At 36.1% G+C, this 13,227-nt stretch overlaps 1 protein-coding gene across 5 annotated transcripts in view; it reads left to right on the plus strand.

Moving 5' to 3' along the window:
* The window catches only part of exp (expansion), a 226,619-nt gene that overhangs the window by 136,599 nt on the left and 76,793 nt on the right, over positions 1-13,227 (plus strand). For all 5 annotated transcript variants that reach the window (XM_069505431.1, XM_034979674.2, XM_069505422.1 and 2 more), the window contains exon 3: positions 3,331-3,488. In XM_069505431.1, the coding sequence (XP_069361532.1) occupies positions 3,331-3,488 (158 nt within the window). The remainder of the gene's footprint in view (positions 1-3,330; positions 3,489-13,227) is intronic.

The following is a 13,227-nucleotide window of genomic DNA, read 5'->3' on the forward strand; positions in this document are numbered from 1 at the left end:
AATTTTGAGGATCGTGGCTCCCTCGAGATATCAACTTCTTCACAATGTTGCGCCGTTTTTCGTCCTAAGCTAGGCTAAGCTCCTATTGCGTACTAGCAATATCGCTTTTTACCTAACTGTGGCGAAGCCCAAATGAGGGTTATTTGTTGGACCTGTATTTGTCAACTGGACGACTATTGAGACGCTTGGTGTTTATTGAAACGTTTGGTGTTTTGTGCAGTCCGTGGACTATACAAATTTAAAACCTCTATTTTACCTCCTTAGAGGTTGAACTTTCAAAAATCCTTTCTTAGCGGATGTCTACGTCACGTCATAATAACAATCTACATAGCAAATTCAGCCCGATCTGTTCAGTAGTTTAAGCTGTACATTGATAGATCTAGGGATAGATCAGTCAGTCAGTCACCTTTTCCTTCAAGAAATTTATTTAGAAGAGATTTTCAACAGACAGACGGACCTGTTATTATTATTATATAGAAAATACAATATAGATGTCAAAATGAGATGGCTGAAATGCGATATCCGTTCACTCCGGAGTCCGGTGATAGTACCTAATGAAGTCGATTCAGCCAATGATAGAGAGAAAGTGTCTTCGATTAGTTGTGTCAGTGATGTAGGAGTGCCATTTGTACTTAGCAGCATGGTTTGGAAGACCCCCCACTAGCTGGGCGGACGACATCAGACGAGTCGCAGGGAGCCGCTGGATCTACTAATAATAAACCATAAATTAATAATACGTCCAAGTTTACCAGTCATTATTATAAAAAGAACATCTAAAAAATTAAAACAATAGGTCGTCACAAAAAGGTCACCTTTATAATCTAAGATTAAACAAATAAACTCTAATAAATCTCAAGAAAAACTTCAAAACAAAATACCGGGTACACAAATACGAAACAAGAAACAGCTAGAAGCCGTCGAGAAGCGTATTTTTTGTTAGCACAAATAATAACAGCAATCATAAGCCACTTTCATGTTACCGACAGCTGTTTGATAGCTGTATATGAAATTGAAAGTGAAGCTCGCCGTCTGTCTGCGAACGAAAACCACGCAAATAACAACCGTTTGAGTAATTACTACAAAACAATTGAATAAACGGTTTGCTCATTTACATAATTATTCATTGCCGCGTTCAATGAATTCAACTAAAAAAATTGGTAATTGCAACAATGCTAAGTTCGGTATAGACTATAGAGACGTTTCAATTGAAATCAGTAGGTACCCTTATTATCAGTACCCTTATTATAGTTGCGAAAGTGTGTTTGTTTGTTGGTTTGTTGGTTTGTCCTTCAATCACGTCGCAACGGTGTAACGGATTGACGTGATTTTTTGCATGGGTATAGATAAAGACCTGGAGAGTGACATAGGCTACTTTTTATCCCGGAAAATCAAAGAGTTCCCACGGGATTTTTAAAAACCTAATGCCACGCGGACGAAGTCGCGGGCATCAGCTAGTACTACAATAGCTCAACGGTTAGAGAAGCAGACTGAAATCCGAAAGTTCACCGGTTCAATCAAACCCCCACCCGTTGCACAAGCTTAACGCTGAGGGGAAAGGAGAATATTAGTCATCATTGGCTAATATTCTTTTTTAGTTTGATTTGTTCCTATTTTTCAGCTACCAGCTACTTCCGACTGCTTTTCATTTTAAAGTCTTTCAGTAGCTATGCCTGAATGGGTCAACGTAAAACCCAGCTGAGTTTTACTACCTAAGTAAAATTACGATGTTGTCACTCAAAGAAGCTTTTGAGTTTTTCCTCAAAGAGTTGAGAGAGATTCTTATCCTTTTTTAAGTATACCTAATCCACGTAATATTACCGTGCCTAAACATAAAAAAATAGTTGTATCATAAATATATAACTTTTCATCAAGTAGGTTAGTACTTATAATTTTTTATTCGTTGATAAACTGGAACTGGCCCATGGCTGTAATCTCACTTGGTGGTAACTGCCGGAAACGAGCTTACCCTTAGAATCTGAGGAGCTTACCTATGTGAAGGTTCTTAGGATATCTATCGACTACGTCATGCATTGTTGGCCGATTGGACAAGAACAATTCGCGTCCAGACTTGGGAGGGGCGTATATTTTGTTATTAATACCAGATTTAATAAAAAGATCTACTCGGACGCGGGGCGGACCAACAAATTCCTGAAAGGCCGGCAACGAATTGGTGGTTCCTCTGGTACTGCAAATGTTCATGGACGGCGGTAATCACTTAACATCAGGTGACCCACCTGATCGTTTGCTCGCCATTTTTATTTAAAAAAAACTTACGGTTGCTGATCTAGGGTCGTAACTAGCCATGGCCGAAGCATTCTACCAGACAAAACCTAACCTAACTTAACTAGGTATATAGCTTAGAAAAATGTTTATTTTAATACGTACTATAGTGTAAGAGGCCATGTTGATTAAATGCCTTGAAGTTTTTATGATCAATGTTGGCGGAATTACTAGAGCATGACGTTACGCCAGTATGTCGTCTGCAACTGGCAACTTGCCACATCGGGATTATGTCTAAACTGTGGTAATCTTCCATAAAAACATTAAAAACACTTCGCCACAAAGCAAGGTTGTTTTTGGAGTGCGCCATTTTGTAACCGAGCAAAGTCCTTTTAAATTGCGTGATTAAAAAGATAACTTGGCAAAAATGCGTTTTGGGATTTGTGTACTTTTGTTCTGATTTAGGACGTTTTAAAAAATTGTTTGTGTCTGTGTCGTACGTCGACTTTTAAGGAATAGATTTGTACCTACTTGCGGATTTAGACAGCTTTCTCTATTGAGTTCCCTACGAAATTGTCACTAAAGTACTGTCGTTTATTGAAGTATTTACCAGTTCAATTATTTTCTCCAATTATTGGTCACCAAATTCCTAGTTTGACATATTGATGTTATCATTATTTCAATACTGGACTGAACACTAGCAATTCACAAAAATCCCTACAGCAAGGCAGCAACCTTGAATGAAGTTTGAACTGATTCTATTAGCAAATAGCAACCCCTCCGGCCTCCTGTGCTGTACGATGTTTCGTTTCATGTTTCATTAGTACTTACACCATTCATAAGTAATAAGTTTAACAGATCGATGAAAGTGATTACGGGTGATAATAATCGTTGTTACCTTTAAGCGGACAAACGATGTCAAAAATAATACAAATTTCCTCACGATGTTTGGCGTCGAAACACAATTGAAGTCCTATATACTTCTTGAACAAGTGAAACTAAACCGCAACGTTATAGCCATGTGGCGCCATCTAGTTTGATAAAAATAAACTAATCGCGAATAATGAAATTGACACCCTAAACTAACGATTTTGCTTTCTTTGTCAACAGGAACACATACAGGAAGTGCTGGACAAATGGACACAGATCGACGACGAGATCTGGGCGAAGGTGATAGTTTTCGAAAAGAATCGACGGGTGGCGAAAGCATACGCGCGAGCGCCCGTGCTCACTATCAACGGTTCGGACGACGGATTCGACGGAATGAGGTAGGATTATTTTAAAGATCTAGATTTCTAAAATATCATTGCACATGAAGGTGCATTAAAGTGCGTTGGTTTTTTGATTTTGACTCACTCAATTTGTGCAATCACCTTCTAGCAATCTTTACCCTCTATGCATGTTGCTCGTCGAGCATGTATCTACGTAATCTACCTTTTAATGTTTCTAGGTTTTTAAGGTTTTCGTTATTTCGTATGGGTTTTAATGTTTTATTAGACATGGTTTGGGTTCAACAATGTAACATATAAAATAGATTTAAAACCTAAGTTTTATATATTATCTACGTACTTAAGCTTTCAAACGTTAAAAACATGCCCCTAATTCTACTCAGTCGAATAAATCAACAATCAACTGAGTCCAATTAAAGCAAGCTTGTAAAATATACAGGAACCTAGATTCAAACAAGGCTAGATAACTTGCCAAGGGCTTACAGCTGCTAGACTACATTTTAAGCGATTACAATGATTTATTCATTCTAGTCTTATTGGCTGTGACCACACAAAGTGATTAGACATAAAATTCCTCAGTGCTTGAAGACCAAAGTCTTCAACTAGTGCGCTTTGACACACTATTATGAATCCGAGACATGGTTGCTACCTATGGGCCTCATAAAGAAGCTCAGAGTCACTCAGCGGGCGATGGAGAGAACTATGCTTGGAGTTTCTCTACGTGATCAAATCAGAAATATAAGGAGATCCGTAGGAGAACCAGAGTAACCGACATAGCTTAATGGGTTGCGAAGCTGAAGTGGCAATGGGCAGGGCACACACAGGGCGCATGGTTCGTTTTAAATGAAATGAAATGAAAAGAAATGGAATGTAGTATATAGTAATAGTTTATTTGTATGAATATGGGAAGACAAGGTGATAAGAATAGAGAGTTAAGCCAGCATAATATCTAGTCAGGAAACCCTGACATACAAATTTTTTGACAAAGTAGGTAGTGCATTTATAGATAGGTATACAATATTGTGTAAATGATATAAATGTCAGTCAATAATACAATAACATAATCGAATTCATTCTAATTCTTCTGCTTAAGTTCTAAGAACTCATCAACTGAATAAAATTCATTTTTGACAGCCACTTTTTTAATGCATTAGTGTGAGCTTAAATAACTACGAGGCATGTAAACACCGATCAAACATTTGACTCGGGGCATACCGCGCAAGCTTGTGTGCTTGGTATGGACACAGCTACTAAAGTAATGATTGCTCAATAGGCCGACATTGCTCACAAAATATTCAAACTGTCACCCCACTAGACATCATGTCAGATGTTTAGTTAAGATAACTAGCCACTGATGGCTTCATTTTCAAGGTATTCTTCGATATCTCATCTTAGCTATAAATTATAAATTCGTATATTATCTTTAGATTGAACCTTTCGGCACAATGTCGCGTATCTGTGTGGATCTGACTCTATGATGACGATATTCCAGCTTTATAAAATCATCACTGGCTAACAGTTAAAGTCGTGATCAACCTAACCTGTTGTCGTTAAAAAAAATCGACAATCTAGTTCAAATGAATCGCTTCGTAATAGTATTGTTAATAGAGCTTGTTAGCAATAATTGCGCAACACCGATGCGATAATTGTTGAAGCATAGTGAATTGAGACCAAACCAGATTCACGCTCTTCCGGTATCGTCTAGACTTTTTTTTAATAATTGACGATTTCTGGGCACACGGAAGGCAGATGTGTAAAAAAGTGAACTTTTGATCTTTTATGATTATGGCAAAAAATACATAATTATTATAATGCGTACTAAAGTGACAGAAGAAATCTTAAAACTACGATATTTGAGTCATTTCTAGAGCGCTATCTCTTCTACTCTTGTGCGTTTTTATCTTCTGTCTTATTGAGCAGCGGGCACGAATTATATACCTACACCAATTTCTATCTATTCAGTCGTCTATGGTAAGTTACTTAACTTCAAAACAACGTATGTATAGGTACTGCGTTGAAGAGGAATATCCTGATAAAAGGAATGGCAAATGTTTTCATGTACCTGTAACATAATAGGTAGGTATACACAACTTTACATATTCCTTCTAAAGAAGAGAATTTAATGCTTAAAGTAAATAAATCGCGTGCCGCCGAAGCAAAAACAATACCAGTAACTCCACTTCCTATAAACCGGAGTCCATTAATTCAAATAAAATTAACTCTGGAGGGACCGTTTTCCTATCAGACATCCGTATTCCTTAAACCAGTCCTAATTATTAGAGGGAATGTTCGATCTTTATTGTTTGCGACTTTGCGAGCTCCCGGCTACATACATTAGATCTGGCTAATTAAATCAGTGTGTAAGGGTTTCATTAGAACTAAATTCGTGTGAGTGCATCAGATAGGGAGACGTGCGCGACACTTCCTAGTTTTGTACCGTCGGATAAAAAAGTTATACTTACGAGAAAAGGTTTTTATTATATTTTAATTTAAAAATTGGTCATTCCGAGCTTATTGAAAAGCATGCGATGCTTTTGATTGATAACTGGAGATCTGAATTTCAGACTTAGGTGCTTCTATTAGAATCCTAGATTAAAAACCCAATAAAAGATGTAGGATATCTTTTATTGGGTTTTTGAAGAATCACTAAAATATAATATCACTAAAGATCTACTATCTTTGCATAGTGAAATTAAAACATTTATGTACCTACGTAGCCATAGCCTGTATTATTTATTGAACGTTGACTTTTCAATCACCGAATAAACTTCAACAGATGTTTTGACGGATTTTCAATACAAGGGCTGTGAAAATGTCAAAATTATTATTCGGCGATTGAAAAAGCGGCTACAGCCTATAACAACATTTCATGCTTGTAGTAAATAAAAACAAGAAGTTAATTTGCTAAAAACTTAAAATTCTTAAAAATAACAATTAAATTTTTAAACAACGTTTTAACCATTTTACCTGTAAGTGTAAAATAAAATAAAAACTAACACTTAAATAAAATATATCTACTAATACTGAGCCAGCAGCGACATACTTATCATCAGTTAGTAACAAAAATAAACAGAAACCTCCAACACGAACCTACCACAATGATCTAATGCCGAGTTGCCGTGTCATTACTTGCCTCTCGAGTGCCATGTGCGACTTGAGAGATGACATCGAATTGACTATCCGATGCTGCTGCTAACTTCTAATTGAATAATTGAAATTTAATTCGAAATATTTTAAAGACTTTTTATCTTGAGTGTATTTTAACTTAGTAGATAGTTTATCGTTTGTTTTTGATTTCTTTAATCAAATGCCGCCAATAGGTAGCTGTTTATTTCTAGTAGAGTTCTAAAATATGCAAATTTAATTGGAAAGTCTTTTTATATTGAACTCATGTTCGCTTAGATATTTACTTATAAAAGGATTAACTGACTGACTGGCATATCAACGTAAGCCACTGGGTCTGGGTCAGTTAGTTTCTAAATTTTACTTAATACATATATTCTTGTCTTGACCTCATAAATGAAATATTTAACTTAATTGTAATTGTTATTAATCCATTAGAGTATAATTATAATTATTAGGTATAATTCTGGCAAATCAAAAACACCAATTTCATAAATTTATAATCACGGTCGATCTATCAATAGTTTGAACTAATAACAAACGGTATAATATAATCCAAATAATTACCTACCTAAGTTATCATCATCATGATCAACCCATCGCTGGCTCACTACAGAGCACGTGTCCCTTCTCAGAACCATAGTCTACCACGCTGGTCGAGTGCGGATTGGCAGACATCACACACCTTCGAGAACATTATGGAGAACTCTCAGGCATGCAGGTTTCCTCACGATGTTTTCCTTTACCGTTAAAGCAAGACGTGATAGTTAATTGCTTAAAACGCACGTAACTCCGAAAAATTAGAGGTGCGTGCCCGGGATCGAACCCGCGACCTCCGATTAAGAGGCGGACGTTCTAACAACTAGGCTATCACAGCTCACTAACCTAAGTAATGAACACAAAAAGCCCAAAGCCAATAAACTCAACCAGTATAACCACATGTATTAGAAAGTTAGCCCACAACTAAAACCCCCAATCAATCACTCAAAATCTAACTGAGAGGTAACATGCGAAATTTTAACGCAACCACAATATATGATACCTGGGAACAAGTTACGCCTTTAGCACACCAATGCGTTCGCACGCGGTAGATATGACAGTGATATTTAAAAAAAAATGTGATTCCTAAAGCCTTTTCTCGCCTAATATGTCGTTTTAGATAATGGAATTACTTACTATCAGTTTTGTCAGTAAAATCAAAAATATGGCTAGTTATTCTGTTCGTGGTTTATCTCTAAACAAAATTTAAGTTATCCCGTTTACAACGCTCCCTGTTGAAAAAAAAACAGCTTTTAGACCTGTCAATTTATTTTAATACAAGGTGCTTTTGCATCGTCAAAATAATTTACAACTGTTTCGGAATGCCGTTGCCATTTTAGATTTAAACTTACTATCCTTTACGATGGCGAAAAACGTAGCTCGCGTAGCTTAGCATTAACTTGCATAGTTGGTTAAAAGCTAAGCTATGTTAGTTTATTTCATGTAGCCTGCGCTTTAAATATGTGGCAACCAGCTATAACCAAAACCATTTATCGTAAAATGCACGCGCAAGTGTTGCCACAGATAACTCTGTGACTTTCTATCAAGTTTGACAGTTCATAATCTTACTTCTTAGCAAGTAGGTAAGCTACGCTTCTTATTGCACGATAAATAGTACCTATTGGTAGATATTTATGTACTTAAATGTATTTACGCTAAGAAGAGCAACAGCTAATTTAGATCAATAAATTATAATACGTATCTAGATTATTAAAATATGTTGAACGTTAGTTAAATTTTATCTGGAGGTTGAAATTTGTGTAGTCATTCAGACGAAGTCGCGTGCATAAGCTAGTTTCAGTTGTAAGTTGTAAACTTCAATGTTTAAACTTTAACTGGCATTGGCCTGTATGTTTCAAGTTTTAAGTGTACCGATGCCATCTTAGTAAGAACTCTGCATCTTATGTACATTTCCTTACAAGTGTTGCCACTTGCCACTTGCAAAAGTGTATACTATATCTGCCAAAACGCTTTGTATCGCAGTATCTACACGCGCTATACTAGGCAATAAATAAAGCCTTCTTTGGTCTTAGGTGAACAATCGCAAGAGAACCACATTGTCACGCCAACAAAAATGGTGCAAAACAGTGCAAAATGACCCGTTTAGGGAAGCAAGGATAACTTATATATCTGATGCAGGGTAGACGGTTATTTATGTGTGACTACGAATTGAATGCACCTTTTATCATAGTACGGTTTTCTGTTAAAGTTTTGTTCTACCACAGTCCTTGGGCTTCCGTTTGTGAAACTATGTATAATGCTCTGGCGTTTGTTGGTACTAAAATAATATTAAATACGGGCCCTTCTGTCTCCTATTACATGACATAATCGTTTATTTTAAGGTATGCTAGCATAAATAACTTTCAAAATACATTATAGATTGGACAACTATAGACATTTATTCAAGTCAGCAGGGCGATTGTCTAAAACCTGCATCAATCATTATTACAATCTCAATTGTTCTGATTGGCTGAATTTGTGCGATTCTTCTTGCAACAATGCATTGTGGCCAATAGTGAGCGAGCATTAACCAATCAGAGATGATTGCGATCGTGACATTGTAGCTGTCAAACAACCGCGGTAGGGCCACTGATTATTTCCATGTTAGTTCCTAACTTACTATCGGTACATACACCTATTCAATTTTAAAACGCAAGTTATGTTACCTACTTTGTAATACAAAAAAATCTGAAGTAATGACTAACCAATTATCATTAGTGTATTTCTAGGCCTGTTTTGAACCGAAAAATGACATGTACTTAAATTAAGACCGGCATTATCCAGCAGACTGCCAGAATTATTCTGGATTGGACGTAAAGCTTTACACATTCACTCTATAAGCATCAGAAGCATCGAATGCTGCCAGAGTGAATGTGATAGAAAGCTTTCTGACCAACATTTTCCGATAGGTACTTACTTTATATGCAGCTGGTCTATAAAATTTGAGATTTTTCCGTGGAAATTGTGCTTAAGTGTTATGATTTGGCAACTGGGCAACTGTTTCGCAAACTAAACTGCATAAGCCGTGCAAAATATATTCACAGCTTAACAAATTGCCCAAGAACGCCTAACGCCGCCAGCACCAGGTGCAGCCCTAGTTGTTAAGCCCAACCCCGTCGATAATGTCTCTACAGTCTACCCACACGACATTTCAAGTCGGCACGCGTCTAAATCCTTTTACATTACACGATTCTGATAAGTGTAAAATGATTATATTATTATTTCTGCTCTCTGTTCTATTTTTTAGAACCCGAGTTTCGTCTCTTTCTCCACTGACTGATCCGTGCGTTTTTTGAAAGTAACTTGTTTTACACTGCTGTGTTTTGTTCGCGCGTAAACCACGCGTTTGCATTACCTACTGCAGCTGGCAAATAATATATTGAACCGGAGTAAATTAGATATTAGTGTGACCATTTTTAAGGCATTTTTATCAACAAAAAAAATCTGTGTGAAACAGAAAAAGCAATACAACTCCTCCTTCTTTTGTACGCTTATTTTAATGTATTCTGAACTAGTAGACTCACCCCGGATTCGCTCAAGTGTAATAATTTCAGTTTCTATTTTAATTTGGTATTCTAAGTTTATAGAAACACTATAATGTATTGATAAGTAGACGGAATGACACACTTCATCAAAAAATTTTTGCTGTGTCTAAAGCGGACTTGTTAATCATTATTTATGTTGATAATAAATAAATAAAAGCGATCGTTACTGGCATAGCCCAAACTATTAGCAAGCTGAAGTGGCAGTGGGCAGGTCATGCCTGTCGTAGAGGCGTTAGACCCGGAAAGTCCTTGAGTGGAGACCGCGTTTAAGCAAGCGTATTGTGGCACTCCAGCACGATGGACCGGCGATATAAAGAGGCTGGCGGGAAGTGGCTGGATGAGGAGGGCTGAGCACTGGGTGTGGTGACGCTCTTTAGGGAAGGCCTATGTCGAACAGTGGACGTTCGCAGGCTGATGATGATGATGATGATCGTCAACATCAAAATATACGCGTATTATAATGTATCCTCAATCCACGGTCGCAGTCGCATAACTATTATGTGTTGCAACATTAGCTGAATGTTATTGTTTATTGTGTTCTTATCGATATCTTGGCTTTGTTACCTCGCGCCGAACTCGCTGTGTGTACGAGACTGAGTACCGTCGCACAATAGAGGGCCTTGGTTTTTGTGGAATTAAGCGTAATATGGTAGCCACCTGAGATTATCATTGATTGGTTGTATTGAACATTATGCTAATGTTGTTTCTTGTTCATTATGGGAATTCTGTGTGTTCATTCATTTGAATAATATGATCTTTTACATCTTCTTTACCCTCCCTGGGCATTAGAGCAAAATTTAGATTTTGTATTGGTGACAATGTTAACAGGTCAATCAAGTTAGTTCTTTTTTGGTTATTATCGTGATTTTTTTGTAGCATAAATTTATTTCACAAATATATACCTACCATCGCATGAATTTAGGTTTTTTCTAGGTTAACTTTTTTCCGTGTAAAAAGTAGCATATTATGTCTCTTTCTGTAAGTCCTTATCTATATCCATGCAAAAAATCACGTTTATCCGTTTCTTTGTTGCAGCATGATTAAAGGAGCAACCAACAAACACACTTTCGCATTTATAATATTAGTAGGAAGTAAAATCCACCATCACATTCCTCAATTCTCAGGCAGCCAATTTTAGCCCGTTTTATTGCTGTGTACTATCTATATATTATTATATTGAGGACTTTATCAAATACATTATGTACAGGTTTTATTTACATAACTCACACCGTCTATTGCAATCACAATCCTTGGCCACTTTGCTGCATATTAAGTCTCCATACATAAATCCTCTAATAATACAAAATTAACAATTCTCCACAGCTGGTACCAACGCCATTAATCTAAATTTAAGATTTGACTCCTACGTAGACATTTCTTAGGCGCCATAGTAATTTTTGGCTACTATCTGGCGCCAGTCAGATCCTGCTCTATCATCTATACAATCGAATATAAACTCTATATACTTAGTATCACGTTTCAATTCTCATTGGATCCATCTGGATCTATAATACCAATAATAATATATTACCTTAGACTGCCTTAGAGTTAACAAAGTGGACATACTTGATTTCTATTGTCCGTCGATTACGATTACAAGCCATTCCTATTTCCGGTCTTTTATTCAACTTTGATCTTTATTATTATACATCATATGGTTCATTTCGTGCCGATTAAATAAAAGGTTGTGTGACATAATAAAATTATTTCTATAGTCCACTTGATTATACTGTGGTTACGATTGGAAAGTAGGACGACATTGAGGTAGGCTTTTGCAAGCGAACTTGTTGGTCAGTGTCAACGAATTTGTTTCAGATCTTATGCAAGCCACTTTGTAATATTAAATATTACAATGAAATATACTAAGAGTATAATAATTCAAGCAACGTGTGTGTTATGAACTCGTATATCATATTTTACGAGACTCTACGCCTACACAATTTGAGCGTGCTCCTAATTTTATTATTAAAAATGTAGGTCATAATTTAAATAAATTGATACATAATTAGATATCTCAAAACTTTTGTCGTAATAAATAAGGAACTGGTGAACAAAGCGGCAGATATATTTTAATTACGCTTGCGATCAAAATACTTTTTTTTTAATCCAGACGGTTTTTAGTTTTCGTATATAATAATTAATCTGCACTTATTTCCATGAAAAACGCCTTAAATTGGGCTAATATTGAGTCCAAAGCTTGTGATATTATCGATCAAAACGGTACAATTATAACAAAATTTCAACGGTTTTTGCTCCTCTTATAAAATTCATTTTGCACCTAAAAAAACTATTTCTAAATTTTACCATAAAGGTACATTGTATACTAGTAACATTAGTTCTAAGAATCCACCAACAAAGTAACCCGAATTTAGGTAACAAATAAATTGATTGATTGAATGTTTACAAAATTGCTAAACTGTTGATAAAATACAAAATGATTATACAAGAAGCTTGTGGTAGAAATCAATTGAAGAACAACATAGAAATTTTCTTTGCAAATACCATTATATCAGCTCTCACGGGTTCCTAACCACAATTTAGATTTCTTGCCTATTTCCTAAGAGAAAATCTGTTTTGCCACGCAATTCGAGCCCACTTTCTTTGGCCCTTTTAATCTTGGTCTAGATAAATCAACCACTGACACTTAGTTTAGAATAGTTGCGTGCTAGATCTAATTTTTAAAATGGCCAATTCGACTTCTTACAACTCGTAGGAATTCAATTAAGATTTAATGCAATTTGCGCATGCGACGTTTAATGCTGCTGAGATAACAAGTTTATATGTATTTTACAAGATAGAACAATACGTCTTAGCCGGGTAACATAGTGCTCATTATTGTATGGACGCATTGGTAAAGTGGTGAGTTACTAACTTTTGGTTATTTGTCTCTCTGACTATATTCTAGTATGAGAGACAATAATTTCAATCGAATTCTAAAGCTTACTGAAACGACAATAACGCTACAAATTGGCTTAGAATAGACGTAAAAAGGGTGGTTTGACCCGTGATAAATCTTAACGTTCAGTAAATAGTAGTAGATTAACAGATTACAATAATTAAAAGATTTGTGA

Source organism: Maniola hyperantus, chromosome 2 (genome assembly GCF_902806685.2).
Source record: "Maniola hyperantus chromosome 2, iAphHyp1.2, whole genome shotgun sequence".
Lineage (NCBI taxonomy): Eukaryota > Metazoa > Arthropoda > Insecta > Lepidoptera > Nymphalidae > Maniola > Maniola hyperantus.